General features: G+C 48.1%; 1 protein-coding gene across 1 annotated transcript in view; it reads left to right on the top strand.

Moving 5' to 3' along the window:
• CAMKK1 (calcium/calmodulin dependent protein kinase kinase 1) overlaps nucleotides 1-15,147 on the top strand; it is a 152,560-nt gene extending 137,413 nt beyond the window's left edge. The window contains exons 15-16 of the mRNA XM_084822965.1: nucleotides 3,694-3,797; nucleotides 10,598-15,147. Of these exons, the coding sequence (XP_084679091.1) occupies nucleotides 3,694-3,797; nucleotides 10,598-10,670 (177 nt within the window). The 3' untranslated portion in view covers nucleotides 10,671-15,147. The remainder of the gene's footprint in view (nucleotides 1-3,693; nucleotides 3,798-10,597) is intronic.
• The last annotated feature ends 764 nt before the right edge of the window (nucleotides 15,148-15,911 follow it).

Raw genomic sequence — 15,911 nt, 5'->3', positions numbered from 1 at the left:
CAGACATGGGGGAGGTGTTTTCCCAGGCTAGTCTAGATATGAGTAGGCCGGCTTCCCAGGTTACAAATGTCCAGCTGGCTGAGAGGAGGGGTCCCCTTCACCCCCCTGCCCCTGTGAGAGGCAGTGAACAGGAGGAGGCCAAGTCTAGGGAGTATGACCTAATAGATGCCAGACGCAGAGCAAAGAGAGAGAAGGCCGGGGCGGAACTTAGATGGTCTCCCCAATTGGCCTTGCATGAAAAGCTGCACTTAGAGGCCTCACAAGAAAAGAGGGGCCTCCCCGCCTTAAGTTAGGCTGGTCAGACCGCCTCCCTCTTCAAACGGCAGGCAAGCTGTCAGGATTCCTTTAGCCCCCACTTTACTTCTAAGCCCAAACGTACACGGACGAGAGGCTTCAGTCTACATCTTTTAATCCATTACTTCACAGGGTCATACAGATGTAAATCCTCAGAGATTCTCTGTCTACAAAGGAATGCCTTCAGGGGATTCAAAAGGAAGTTACGGGAGTTGCCCGCCGTTTGAAGAGGGAGGCGGTCTGGCTAGCCTAACATAAGAGGGGGAGGCCCCTCTCTTCTCGTGAGGCCTCTAAGCGCAGCTTTGCACGCAAGGCCAGTCGGGGAGACCGTCTAAGTTCCGCCCCGGCCTTCTCTCTCTTTGCTCTGTGCCTGCTTCTGGCATCTATTAGGTCATACTCCCCAGACTTGGCCTCCTCCTGTTCGCTGCCTCTCATGGGGGGGTGGGGTGAAGAGGGACCCTCCTCTCAGCCAGCTGGACATTTGTAACCTGGGAAGCCGGCCTACTCATATCTGGAGTAGCCTGGGGAAACACCTCCCCCATGTCTGGCAGTTCTCCTTCAGAATCTGAACTGCTCTCCCACTCCCTGTGCTCAGAAACACCCCTGACACAATGGGTCTTATACCACACACATTAGCAGTGAAGAAGCATGACGGCAGCAAGCGTTCATTAGCGTTCATCTGCAGCTTTCCTAGCATGGGCTAACAGGACTTGTTCAGAGGGAAAACAATCAGAACTTTCCCAGCACCTGTAGCCTAAACAGAGCCTCACTTCTCAGGCACATCTTAGGTTCTGATAAGATAAATGGTTCAGAGCTCATTCGCATGGAATGTGCTGAGGCAGCGATATCGACCTTTGACTCATCTCACAAGCTCAGAGGCCCCCAGCCAGGAAATTGGGCTTAAGCAAAGAGCATTATGGATCTTTAAGTCTCTCTAAAACTACTGGTTACTCAGGCTACAGGCCTAAGGCCTTACAGCTTCTCTCCTCAACGGATAAGCCATTTTGCAGAACAAAAGCATTCTCCCACAGATCTAAAATTTCAGGCACTGGATAAGCTTGACATTAAGGAAGAAAATACCTGTATGAGAAAAAGGCCGAAACACATTGGGCTTCCTACAATAAGTTTTTTTTTTTTTTTTGCACCCTGGGAACCTGTTTCTCTTCTCCATGCACCATCTCCAAAACTGTAGGCAGAAACTCTCTCTCTCCAAGTGCTTTGGACAACAAGCAGCCAACTCTCCCTTTAGCTGAAGGAGACACCCCCGGAATTTGGCACCCTAGGAAATTGCCTCGTTTGCCTTTACACCAGGGGTGCCAACACTCTTTCACCCTGAGGGCCAAATTCCATTTTGGAGAAGCTCACCAGGGGGGTGGGCCAAAATACCAGCATACTTTAGCTTAAAGCTCTTACAGCCAGTAACTGAGCCTTAGGAGAGGAACGAGGGGAAACTGCGCAAACTCTGAGAGTTTTGTGGAACCCTCGGTGGCACACCGTGATGAGTGTGCACGGCACTTTGAGGATAAAAGTCACTCAGATTCGTCATGAATTGGACACCACGATTAACGCAGTTCCATTGGCAGAGGCGTTCAGAGCACCGTCTGGTCCAGCTTTATTGGATGAGTTTCAGTTACTGAGGCCTGAGGATGCGGACAAGGTGCTTGGCCAAGTCCGATCGACCACTTGTGTGCTTGACCCTTGCCCTTCGTGGCTTATTACATCAAACAAGGAGGGGAGGTCCGGCTGGGTCCAGGAGGTTGTAAATTCCTCCTTGAGAGAGGGAGTGGTGCCGGTAAAAGAGGCGGTAATCAGACAACTCCGAAAAGGCCTAACCTGGACCCAGAGGATGTTAACAATTATAGGCCAGTGGCCAACATCTTCCTGGGCCGGATGCTCGAGTGGGTGGTTGCAGGACAGCTCCAGGCACTCTTGAATGCAATGGATTATCTAGATCCATTTCAATCAGGCTTCAGGCCTGGTTTTGGAACGGAAACTGCCTTGGTCGCCCTGTGGGATGACCTCTGCCGGGAGAGGGACAGGGGGAGTGCGACCCTGTTGATTCTCCTGGACCTCTCAGCGGCTTTCGATGTCATCGACCGTGGTGTCCTTCTGGATAGGTTGCCTGGGCTGGGAGTTGGAGGCTCTGCACTGCAGTGATTCCGCTCCTGCTTGGTTGGCCGATTCCAGAAGGTGGTGCTGGGGGATTATTGCTCTGTGCCATGGCAATTGTGCCATGGGGTTCCCCAGGGCTCTGTTTCATCCCCCATGCTGTTTAACATCTACATGAGACCGCTGGGGGAGGTTATCCGGAGGTGTGGACTGAGGTGCCATCAATATGTGGATGACACTCAGCTCTACCTCTCTTTCTCATCAAACCCAGGCGAGGCAGTGGCTGTTCTGAATCAGGGCCTGGGCATGGTAATGGACCGGATGAGGGCCAATAAACTGAGACTCAATCCAGACAAGACGGAGGTACTGTTAGTGGGTGGTTCATCTGCCCAGCTAGGTGATATTCAACCTGTTCTGGAGGCAGTTGCACTCCCGCTAAAGGATCGGGTTTGCAGTTTGGGGGTGCTCTTGGACCCAGAACTGTCACTTGAGGCACAGGTGAACTCAGTGGCACAGAGCACTTTTCCTCAGCTTAGGCTGGTATAGCAACTGTGCCCTTATCTGGACAGAGAGAGCCTAGCTACAGTTCTCCATGCTCTGATAACCTCTCGTCTGGATTACTGCAATGCGTTATACATGGGGCTGCCTTTGAAAACAGACCAGAAACTTCAGCTGGTCCAAAATAGGGCAGCAAGACTGTTAACAGGGACTGGCCAACGAGATCATTTCATTTCTGTACTGCCCGATAGCCGAAGCTCTCTGGGTGGTTCACAAAAATTAAAACCACAAAGTGCAGCGTAAAACAGTATAAAAGCATTAAAACCACAATATAACAATACAACCAGAATAAAACCTAGCAGCAATGCAGAGATTTGAAATACAGATTTAAAACAACAAAGCTAAAAGACTAGGAAGCTAAAATGCTAAAATAGTGGGAGAATAAGAAGGTCTTCACCTGGCACCGGAAGGAGCACAACATTGGTGCCAGGCAAGCCTCTCTAGGGAGCTCATTCCGCAGCCGGGGTGCCACAGCAGAAAAGGCCCTCTTCCTGGTAGCCACCCACCTCACTTCTTTGGCAGGGGCTCCCGCAAGCACATATGGGAGGAGGCAATCCCTCAGATAACCTGGCCCCATTGCACTTTGAAGTTAACTCGTCCCTTCCAAAAAGACCATGTGAGATCTAATGCTCAAAGAGGCAGTCCAAAGGTAGGTGAGAGGTGTGTCATTCTTTCCCCCCTGTGATCCTTCTGTATTTCTCATTCTTCCTTTCTTCCTCTTTCTTCCCAAAGATTTTAGTGAAAGCCATGCTGAGAAAACGATCCTTCAGCAACCCGTTCGAGGCCCAAGCCAGACGAGAAGAACGGTCTATGTCAGCTCCAGGAGACTTTTTAATGTATGTCTACCCATCTTTTAGTGCTTAGATGTGCTGTGTGTGTGACTCTCTTACTGAAAGGAAGGAATGAGGAAGATGGAACTCAGGGCCCAGCATCTGGGCCCAGCATCTGCACCCACCACCAGGTGGTGGGGAACCACAAGGGCCCATTTTAAATTTTTCCTCAATGTAGCATCGCTCCAGGGTACTGTGGAAATTGAAATGGCAGCCCCCACTTTAAAATGTGGCCCATTGCTATCCACCATTACTGACAGGTAAGCCCACAGCCAAGACACAGTGACGAAAGTGGAGTCCCACAGAGGGCACTTTGCTGAAGACTAGGGATGTTGGAGAAACCCACAATGGAACCAACTGAGTTCAGATTTTTATGAATCTGACCCACGCATCCCACAACGGGCCAGCTTTCCCCCTGTCGGGTGGATTCCACAGACTTGCGGACTGATTTTCTAACTTTCCCAAATTTTGCGCAAATTTTGTCGTAGAAATACGTGATTGTTTTTTAAAACGGCCAAAAACGCGCATTTCCCCCATAGGTTAAAGCATGAAAATGCGCATTGGGGGGAAATTGTATATTTTCGCACATGCAAATTTGCGCAAATTCGGGGGGAATCCGATTCCGTCAGTGGGCGGATGACGGAACAAAAGGTGCCTGACAATCCATGGAAAACAAACTGAACAGATTTTACACGATCCATACCTCCCTACAGAGGACCCCATCTCGTTGGTGTACAATACACAGAATTCACAAAAAGAAGCAGAGAACTGAAGAGCCAAGGGCACCATTGTGGTTGGTGCTGGCGCAGATGCGTCCTTAGTGCTGGCGCAGTTACACTAAATAAGGGGAAGTGAACATGCTGCCCTTTTCGATTCCCACTCTGCACTACCAACTTTCAATCAAGATTTAGCTTTTTAAAACCTATTGCTCACTCTCAGTAGTACCAGTAATAAAGAAACCATAAACCTGCCATTGTACTTCATGAGAAAATATTTCTCTGAACCTTTCAGCCCAGCCCTTTTTTCAGCCATTAGTTAGGGGTAGAGGCAAAACAAAGCCCCCTCCCTGAAAATCAGGAGTAGCGGAAATGTCAGGGGGCCACGTGAATACACTGCGTAGAAAGTATTGGAGGCGTGATCACATCAGGATTGTGGCTTTTCAGTGCTGTGTCAATGTGCTCGTGAGTATCAGTTATGCCGAGAGGGAAATGGACTGAAAGAACAGAAAGCTGAGGCAAACGGGTCATGCTCTAATTCTGGAATTCGTTTCGCAAATCTCCTAGCTAAACCAGAATGCAGGGTAGTGTTTTGCCTGGAAAAAAGATTAAAGGGAGCCAGGATACCGGAGGAGCGTTCGAGACCATAATCTTATTTGTCATGCTGTTTTATGTTGAGCCTGAATATTCAAAGCAGATTGGAAAAGTTGAAGTCAACTTGTGCCTCCTTTTAATAAGCAGAAAGTGATGTCCCCGTGATGTGAGTGGTACGCACCAGACTTTGTTATTAATGTTTAAATCCCCAGCTATCTCTCTCCCCGCCCTCCCTTACAGCTTTGGATGCACAGACTTTGAAGTATGGGAACTTAGCAACTGTAATGTTCCATGTATTTCCACGCTGGAGGAAGGATAATAGCTTTCATGTTCCTCTAAAAGAAAATTAAGGAAAGAAGAAAGGCAATTAGACACAAAAAAGCTTTCCAATTTCACGATCAATTTGTTTAATAAGACATCTGGAAAAGAAATAATTGGAGATACCCCTCCTCCAGCCAGAAGCGCACAAAGGTTATGCGCCTGTTAGGATTAATGTTTTCTCATTTCACGTTGAGCCTTTGGACAGCTGGGTTCACTTTTTGACACCCCGTGCCAAATCATAATTTCCTGGAAACAAATTTGTCATTTTCAAGAAGATGGAGGTAGCAAAACCATTTGTGGTCTCAGTCTTTGGAGATGGTGGTGGTGGGAATTAGACGTTTTCTGCTCTCATGTACATGTTTGTGCAATTTAATTGACTTACAGCCCCATCCTTGGCATGATGACTCCGAAGTCGTTGTGCGAAGCATCCTCCTTCCCAACATGGCCAACTACACACCTCCAGGAAGCCCACCAGAGGTAGCCCTCCTGAGCTGCTGCAGCCCCCCCCCCACTCAACTGGCCTTCATTGCCGTACTGCTCCTGAAGATGGATGCCCCATTTCACCCTCTTGGCCAGGGCTAGTGTCAAGGGTAGGCATAATTGGGCACTTGCTGAGGACCCGCCCCCCAGGGGCCCACTGACCAGAGCCTTCTGGAGCTTTTCCTCCTCTTCGCCATTGCAGCCTGCCTGTTCCCCTGCCTCTCGCTCCGGCCCAGACAACGGTGGTGGGGAGGAGGAGGCGGAGCAGGAGAGGCCACAGCCTCCTCGCTCCGTGGCACTCCTCCTGCCAAGCAAGCAGGCCGTAGCAATGATGAGGAAGAGGAGGAGGAGCTGATGATGGTGGTGGCAGTGAGGAGGGGGGGGCCCATTGAGGGCGCCTTCCACAAAGGTCCTGGAAAACCTGGAGCCGGCACTGGTCTTGGCTGCTAACCATGGACGGACTTGTCCTCTAAGGTCTGTCTAGTCCTCATTTTAAAGCCATCTCAGGGACTCACCATCGCCATCACCTCGTGTGGCAGCAAATTCAGTCAGGGCGCAATCCTACGCATGCTGGGAGTTGCAGGACTTGTTATCTGCCTAAACGTGCATAGGATTGCGCCCTACATGAATTACGTCGAGTCTGAAGACGTCCTTCTCTGTGGCTGTCCAGAATCAGCCTTTCAGTTACTTCCAAATCCTCTCCGAATTCTAACTCCCTCCCTCCTCTCCGAATCCTCCCTCTCCGTATCCTCTCTGAATCCTCCAAATCCTCTCTGAATCCTCTCCAAATCCTCTCCCTCTCTGAATACTCCCTCGTCTTCCAAATCCTCTCCCAATTCTAACTCCTTCCCTCCTCATTTCTAATCTGAAGACGGCCTTCCTTTTGTCTGTCCAGAATCAGCCTTTCAGTTACTTCCAAATCCTCTCCGAATTCTAATTCCCTCCCTCCTCATTTCTAACTCCCTCCCTCCTCTCTGAATCCTCCCTCTCCGTATTCTCTCTGAATCCTCCAAATCCTCTCTGAATCCTCTCCCTCTCCAAATCCTGAATCCTCCCTCCTCTTCCAAATCCTCTCCGAATTCTAACTCCCTCCCTCCTCATTTCTAGCCTGAAGACGTCCTTCCTTTTGTCAGTCGAGAATCAGCCTTTCAGTTACTTCTAAATCCTCTCCAAATTCTAACCCCTTCCCTCCTCGTTTCTTCACTTTCCCCGCCCCCCGTCAGTATTTATTTCCTTTGCTTGGCGCTGCAGAATTCCGCCACTCTGCCTGATGTATGCAATCTCATTATCAAGTTATTGTGTTTTTTCCTCCCTCCCTTTCCTTTTTGTTCTTTGCTTCCAGGCACAGTTTTCAGTTAAGCCCATCTATATATTTGCACCCATCTTTAAGGTAACTCGATGTCTTTGCTCCAACCACTATGCAGTAGGATCATCCGTTCTCCTGCCAGTGTATTTGTGGTGCTTGTATGTGTATTAGAGAGAAGATGTTAGTTATCTCCACAGAAGAGTAAAATTGTGTGATGCTTAAATATTTCCCCATGAAACCCCTTCCGTTGTTGTTCTATTTCTTTTGTATCTTCTTTTTTCTTCTCCCTTTTTTTTTTTCAAACTTTGATTGATACAGCTTGTCTGTTGTGGGTTTCTCTGGGTGGTAGGACTTGGCCCAGAGCTGCAAAGCTGTACTAGTCCTGGGGACAAAGTAGAGTGGCCGTGTGTCCTACTTGACAGAGGACTGCCCTCTGTTTGAATGGCTGTCAAGGGCAGTCCTCTCTTTGAAGGTCTCCTCTATTTGAAGGACTGGCCAGTTCAGGTCTGGTTTAAAGTTCATCCTAAAGAAGGGAGAGCAAGGAAGCCCTTGAAGCCACCCATCCATGATTAGCACAGGTGCACGGGCGGTGACAAAGAGCATGTCATTTCCTGCTTTTCTAGTACATAACCTCTAGGTGGCACTGTGGTATAGCGGAATGGTACAAATAGACAAGAGAAAAAAGCATTTTCTTTTGTTTTCACATTTAAAATACTGTAGTTTCCCTGCTCTAAAAAAAAACGCCCCAAGAGTGCTCATGATACATGCAGGTGAATGTGCCTATTTCCCAATGACAGCCCCTATTTATTTATTTATTTATTATCCCGCCTTTTTCCCTCTTGCAAAGAACCCAAGGCAACTCACATGATCCTTCTCCTTTCCATCTTATCCTCACAACAACAACCCTGTGAGGTAAGCTGCACTGAGAGTCTGTGACTGGCCAGTGAGTCACCCAGTGAGCTTTCATGGCTGAGTGGGGACTAGAGCCCAGATCTCCCGGCCCAACACTCTAGCTGCTACACCACGCTGGCTCTCCACACTGAACTCGTGACAGCAGGAACACCTTTAGGGCCAAAACAGACATTACTTTAGATGTGTGTCTAGCATCTCCCCCCCCCCCAGTTTTTACTTTAGAGTAGGCATAGGGCCCCAATCCATATAGGTCCCCAGCATAGGGGGTATTTTAAGCTCTGGATTGGGGGAAGGGGATGCTGTGCCTGCTTCAGAGGAAAAATGACAAGAACACACACTTTTAAAGTAATGTCTGTTCTGGCCCTTCATGGAAGCACCTTTCTTCCTCCCTTCTCCAGAGCCCTGCTGGAGTCAAAGTCCAGCAACCTTTTCCCCCACAGTGGCCAATGCAAAAGGCCTCTGGGGAGCCCAAAAGAAGGATGTGAAGTTTCGAGCCCTCACATGCTGTGTGGCTTCCCGGTTTTCAGCATCTGTACACAGGGGTTCCATACAGCCATGCAGGACAAGGAATAGTGGGCTCAAGTTACAGGAAGCCAGATTCCGGCTGAACATCAGGAAAAATGTCCTGACTGTTAGAGCAATACCACTATGGAGCCCATTCCCTAGGGAGGTGGTGGGCTCTCCCACACTGGAGGCGTTCAAGACGAGGCTGGACAGCCACCTGCCAGGGATGCTCTGACTTGGATTCCTGCACTGAGCAGGGGGTTGGACTCGAGGGCCTTGTGGTCCCCTTCCAGCCCTACTATCCTACGATTCTGTGATGACATAGGGTCAAACGACATGTTACATTGGTTGTGTCGTGTGTAGCCGAGGATGATCTCTTTTTTCCTTCTAGAGTAAGTGCACAGGGCCCCGATTTGGGCTGGGACCACCACACACCAGGAGAGGAGAATTACCCCCCCCCCATTTGCTTCTTGAAATCCCTCCACCCACCCCAAAGACCCGTGGGGTAAAAAAAAAGAAAAAGCCTCCCTTCACACCCATGGAGACTTGTTTTCTTCTTTTCACTTCCAGTGGGGGTGGTGGGGATTTCAAAAAGCAAATGGGAGGGGGAAGATTTAATCCTCCCTTTCTAGAGTGTGGTAGTCCCGATCCAAACTGGGGCCTTGCTCATTTACTCTAGGGTAGACATAAAAGATGATCCTCAGCTGTGCATTAGGCAATGAAAGTAAGGTGTACTTTGACCATAACAAGGAGAAGAAGGAGAAGGACAGGAGGACGAGAGATTCATCTCCGTGAACTCATCTCACCCCCTTTTAAAACCATCTAACTGAGGGCCATCACCCCGTCTTGTGGGAGTGAGTTTATAGGTAAAAGCTGGATGGCGTGAAGGTTGACCAACCTTCTCATCTTTCCCTGGAAACCACCGCCGGTGAATTTTGCTTCCATAGGAGCTTCTTTTCCTCAAGCACACTGCAGGCGCAGGGGGCCAGATCTGGATTGGGACTGCAGCGGGAGTTGCCGGAGGGGGGGGAATGGCCACACCCTCCCCTCCCAATCTGGATTGGGGAGCTGCAGTTACTATTTCTGAAAGAAACGTCCTGTATTCAGCAAACCACACAGGTTAATATCTGGGCTCTTTAGTCACCTTTTTTTTTTTTCTAAACTGAAATGCCCCGAACATGTTTCTTGGCTGATGGGGGATTTGAACCTGGGTCTTCCCACTCCTGGTCTGGCACTCCAGTCACTACACCAAATTAGCTACCTATATATGAACCTAGAGACCTGACATCTAGGTCCATCTAGCACAGTATTGTCAGCGCCGGCAGCATCTCTCCAGGGTTTCAGACTGGAGCCCTTCCGAGCTCTACCTGGTGATGTGGGGGATCGAACCTTTTGCCAAGAAAGGATGTGCTCTACTACCGAGTTGGGGGTCCTTCCTCTAAAGATCCTAGTTTTCATGGTTCTGAATTAAGGACTTATTGAAATAGGGACACAGGAAGCTACCTTATACCAAGTCTCTTGAGCTCAGCACACTCTCCTCTGATTGGGAACGGCTCCCCACGGTTTCAGACAGGGGACTTTCTCAGCCCTACCTGGGAAGCCCGGGGATTGAAGCCGGGGCCTTCTGCATGCAAAGCAGGCAGTTCAGGTCAGAATCTGCTCCAGGTTTCAGTCAGAACTCTAACGGAGCTATCCAAGGCGAAGCACCTTGGAGAGCTCCTTCAGAGTTCTGACTGAAACCCGGAGCGGATTTGCTACCCCAGCGCTCTACCACTGAATCGTGCCCCCTCCATGACATCTTGTTTCCAAAAATGTCATTTCATTGTAGGTCTAGAAGCAGCCCTGTAGGTCCCCATAGGTGACCCAGTCAAGCCTGGGAAATGGAGCCGTTGACAACAGGGCCCTCATACAACAGTGCCTTTCCCTCGTTGATGAAATCTTATCTTCTGTTTGTTTCTCTCGAACGCGTGCAGAAAGCAGGGGAGCCGAGAAAGGATTAAGGACCCAGATCTGCCCGATGTGAATGAAGACGAGACGACTTCCTGAAGCCCCAGGCACGTCATGGACTCATCGTCCTGCTGTCACCATTGTAACTGGTGGTGTTGTCTTGCGCACCGTGCTGTTCTCATCAACCAAAGTTTGTGACTTGCAAAAAAATAGAGATTCACACATCCTTACATACATACATACATACATTACCAAGGTATTAAAGCAGTGCAACCCCAGCTGGTGAAGCAAGGGACGGTATTCAAGTTTGTTCCAGTCATAAGACATTTTGGTGTTGTATGCTTGACATGCGCCTCATCCTCCAGTCGGGCTTTGTGTCATGGTCTGTGGCCAGCGCACTTTGGTACTTCGACTAATGGACGCCCATCTGTTTCGCAAATTCAGCCAAATGTCCTCTGCTTGCGACTGTTTGGGTCAAACCGGCAGGGGACTTCCTGTATTCCAGTTTTATTTATTTTGGTTTTGAATGCAGGAGATTAAGCAGTCGGGTTGCCTCTTCCAAGCCTGATTTTGTCACTTGATCCAAACCTGCATTTTGGAAACCCTGTCTCTCTCTCTTCTTGCTGGGCTTGGTGAACCAGTTGGCGTTCACTTCCGCTGAAAGTGACAAGTCTCCGTTGTCTGTGGAAAGGGTGCAACCCACAGTGCTTCAACAGAGCCTTCCCCGACCTGGTGCCCTCCAGAGGTGTTGCACACACCATAAGTGGGGAAGATAGGAGTTGTAGTCTAACACCTCTAGAGATAACCAGTTGGGGAAGGTTGCCATCACAGAGCTGTGATCAGACTGTCTGTATATGCTGGGACATGCCTAGGGAGACTTCCAAAATTCTCCTCCCCCAAATTCCCCCCCCCCCGATTTCTGAGCATTGGATTACCTGGTCTCCTTTCTGAAATGACACCGATGTATTGGGGAGGAATCCTCCATTGTTCCTCTTCCTTCCCCCGCCTTGATTTTCCAGTTTTGTCGAAACAGACATGCATGTGCCATTTGCCACAGCTTTGCGTTCCTTCATGCATGCCTTCCCATGTGCACATCAACGTGTGTCCGTTGTGTTAGGGTTGGTGCTTTTGGAAGCGGCTGGACCCAAGCTAGCAAACTGGAGGTAATGGGTGGCCGCTTGGGCAGCTGCTCTCACCTCACAGCCCTTGGGATTGGATGGCAAGATCAGGATAGGCAACTGCAGGAAGTCCAGAGACCATTCTCCTCCCCAGATTCCTCCAGGTGGTGTCTGACGCAGCTACGGCGTGCCAGAAGGATCAAGATTAGTTGTTTGCAAGTTAAATTTGACCCTTGTGGCACTCTATAGGTGCTACAGACACCGTTATTTCCCCCCAAAAAAAATTCCCTTTGAATTTGGGGTGGGGAAGCATGTGGTGCCATGGCTTCCACAGTGCCTCCCATCAAGGAATATGTCGGTCACACAGATGGGAGAGCAAAAGATGAATTGCTAGCCTAAAATTGCCCTCTCAACAGAGGGCTGCCCAAGAGTCTTGATAAATAGTACATGGATTGTAAAGTAGGGATGGTGCGGGCGCCCAATTCTGTCTGGGAACCCTGCGAAACCGCCCCTGCCCGCACCCCCGGGCCCTTGCCTCTGCTTACCCCCTGCCCGCGCTCGGCCCACACTCACCCCGGTGGCCTCACTGAGCTTCGCGGTCGCCATTTTTTGAGAAAGAAAATGGCCATTGCAAGAATGCGCATATTTGCGTGTACGCAAAAATTCGCATTTTTACGAATGCACATATTTGCGTATGTGAAAATGCGCGTTTCTTAAAAAATGACAACCACGGAGGTCAACGAGGCTGCTGGGGTGAGTGCAGGCTGCTCACCGAGCTGGGAGGGGTTCGAGCGGGGACCGGCGAGTAGGGACAGGGCTACGCGAGCACAAGGGTGGGTTCTCACATCCGTAGTGTAAAGCAAGAGAACTTCCATAGGAGAACTTCCATTATGCTCTTGGCGGCCCATCCCTTTGTCATTTCCTACATCAGCCCCATTCCGTCATTCGAGTGCAACTGTAAGACCTATACCCACTTCAAAGATCCACCAAGCACCAGCCTCACATCATGAAGAATCTCTGCGGAGCCAATACTGAGGCACGTCCTGTATGCCTATCAGAACGATTCCTTGTGTATGTTTTACAGCGGCTGAAAGCAGCTTGTCTAGGGAGCAAGGAAGACTCAAGGAAACTGGCCACTTACAAAAGAATGTCAATTCCCTGTTTATCTTTGCTGGAGGATAACTTCTTCTGCCTACCTAAAATCCCTGATCGAATATCTGTCATTTTTCATGGATGCTGGAACCCCAACAGTCTGTACTGGGACCTTAATTTTTGCAAGAAGAGATGCTGGGACTATGGATGGATCTGTCCATTTCCGTTTCTCTCTGTTTCTTATTTTTCCAGCCTTAAGTTCAGTTTGTCCTCCAGGGTTTTTCCCCCTTCAAGTTCACATGAAAATTCGTAAGCAGTTTTGTGCATATTTCTCCTAATACATGCATTTTTGCCTAATATAAATGTTTTTTGCAAGCGATTTTTCAGTGTTATTTCCCTTCCTATGTGCATTTCGTACACATTTTTGGATTGGAAAACTCCATTGCAAAATTCAGAGAAGTGCTAATTTTGAAAGATGACTGTATTTTGGTTTGAAAGTGTGAAATTAAGTTTGCTTTAAAATGCTAACTGAACAGATTTCTCCCCCATCCCTGGCTGGGTTTAGAACCTGCATTCTTTGTTGCACGAGGGGGGCAGTCATGAAAACAAGAGCAGTAGTTATAGTTACAAAGGCAGTGCATAAAAATCCAAAGTCTTTATGAACGGAAGATTAGATCCTCAGCTCAACATGTATGTGTGTGTTTGATCCATTGTGAAATATAGCAAGGGAGCACACCAGGGGAAGGAAGGGAATTCAGTCATTATGAAACAGTCACTTTTCCTTTAAGCCTCATGTTCAAAATTAGGGCTGGATGGATCAGTTTATTTCTGGTCTGTGTCGGTTTCACATGTGTTTGTTCATAATTCAGTTCCGTCCTGCATCCAGATTTGTGGATGTGTTTTTTTTATATACAAAAAAACTGCATTATTTTTGGATGTATTTTTTCCACAAAGTACACATTTTTGTAAACATGTACTCTAAAATACACATTTTGTACTCATTTTATCCTAAAATATGCATTTTCGTACATTTTGGTATGTTTTCTGAACCAAGAACTGCATCACAAAATTTGGAGAAATGAAGAAATCAAGGAATAGCTGAATTCCAATCTAGGAAGTGTGAATCAGGTTGAGTCACTTTAAAAAAAATGCAGACCAAACAACATCCCCCAGCATCCCTATTCAAAATTACCCATTCCCAAGTTTCAGAAATTCATTCCATCCCTCTGTAAACTTTATGCAACAGTTACTGCCCTTTCCAAATTAAAGTTGGTTTTAGCAATTCCATTGCTTTCCAATCTCATCGCTGTCAATTGGTCACTGGATTTTCTTCACCTTACCATCTACATGCTACCTCAAGAATATGCTAATCCTATTCAAGTAGTTACGAATTCTACATCTGTGTAGTGTACTTTATTGTTGAAATATAACAGTAAATGGGTTGCATGGTCACCAAAGTCATTGGCATGCCATCCAAACAGGATAATAATATTTAGTATTTAGATAGTGCACTTTCTAAGGGCTTCACCTACATTATCTGAGTAGTGCTTACAACAGCCCTGTAAGGTAGACTGGTATTATTGTCCCCAGCTTTGGTGAAGGTGCTGTCGCTTGCCAGAGTCCTCAGCTGGGCTGAGATGTCCTGGCTTCTAGAGCATGCTCTTAACGGCTACACTACTGCTAATAACCTGTTTTCCACCCTGAGCTCTGATGTGGGCTTGGATGCGCAAAAAAGTGCATCCTCACTTTGCATGCAAAGTAATCCCTGGCAGGGATCGGGGCACGCTTAACACCTGCTGACCTGTGATGCGCAGAGAAATCTGGGCTGGGATGACTGAACTCTGATATGTATTTAGTACAGATTGCTGGCTTTATTAGATGACTACAAAAAACCTAAAGACCATCCCTTATTCTGAATCAGCCACTGATCATGTACCTCACACTTTGTGCATTCTTGGTGTCGTTGCAATGGCGCCTGAATTACTTTAAGAGTTTAAAGACCCCCCCACCCCCCGTCAATGCTGGGCACCTCCACACATCCCCCCTTTTGTTTTTTGCTGCTTTGCACCCAAGTTACATGCCTGTTCTGTGTCAGTACTCTGTGTATGTTTGGTATGAGAATCAATGATCTGTATGTATATTCCCCCCCACCCCAAAGAAACTGAAAGCATGAGTCTATGTACGGAGTTGCGCACAGTGATGGCGTCAGTGGCCGTTGCGCTGTAAATATGTATAATGAATAGAGAACCTATTTTTTGGGTTTTTTGCATGCTTTTGTATTCTAGAGAATGGAAGAGGGCGGGAGAGGGTGGTGGAAATGCCAATAAAGTACTTGGAATAAAACTTCTGGCTGAGTCATGACTGAGATGCAAGCCCATACATTCCTTCTGTCTTTTCATCAATGGACAATTGTGACTTGCATGCTCTGGTATATATTTTTTTTCATTTTTTTATGAGAAAAGAAGAAAATCAAGATGATGAGATTAACAGTGCAATCCTATACATGACTTTCTGGAAAGAAGTCCCACTGACTTCAGTCAGGCTTGCTCTCATGTAAGGCTACAATCCTATATGCTTACCTAGGAGTAACCCCCCATTGAACTTTATAGGGCTTAATTCTGTGTAGACCACGTGAGATCAGTAAGTCCAGTCTGGGCCTCAAAAAAATTTGTGGGCTCCAAAGTCATTCCTAGCACGTGTCTTTTACACCAGGCTCCTATCAGTGAATCTCTGGGTCAGCCTCCCCCAACCTGGTCCCCTCCAGATGTGTTGGACTACAACTCCCATAATCCCCCACACAGCAACTCCCCAACACATCTGGAGGGTGCCAGTGTCCTGGGGAGGGGAAGTTCCCCCAAGCCTGAAGTTTGTCCACCCCCTGTGCTAGGAGAAGCAGCCCAAGTGAGGAACTGCCACGAACGTAGGAAAACGGAAGGGGGGAAAATAATTGCTGAGACAATGTCATGACACATGGAGGAACGCCTCACTCCTTGAACCGGCTTATGTTCCTTCATTGCAGGCCATTCACGTGCAAAACAGTACTTTCGGTCTCCTTCAGTGACTGATGCCATGGGAAAAAGGAGACCTATTAATAAACCCTGCACACAAAATCACCTAGGAATTCCTAGGA

This window comes from Heloderma suspectum, chromosome 16, assembly GCF_057233095.1.
Source record: "Heloderma suspectum isolate Gila_16-S chromosome 16, 16-S_ref, whole genome shotgun sequence".
NCBI lineage: Eukaryota > Metazoa > Chordata > Lepidosauria > Squamata > Helodermatidae > Heloderma > Heloderma suspectum.
This window is presented reverse-complemented; position numbering and strand designations above follow the sequence as displayed.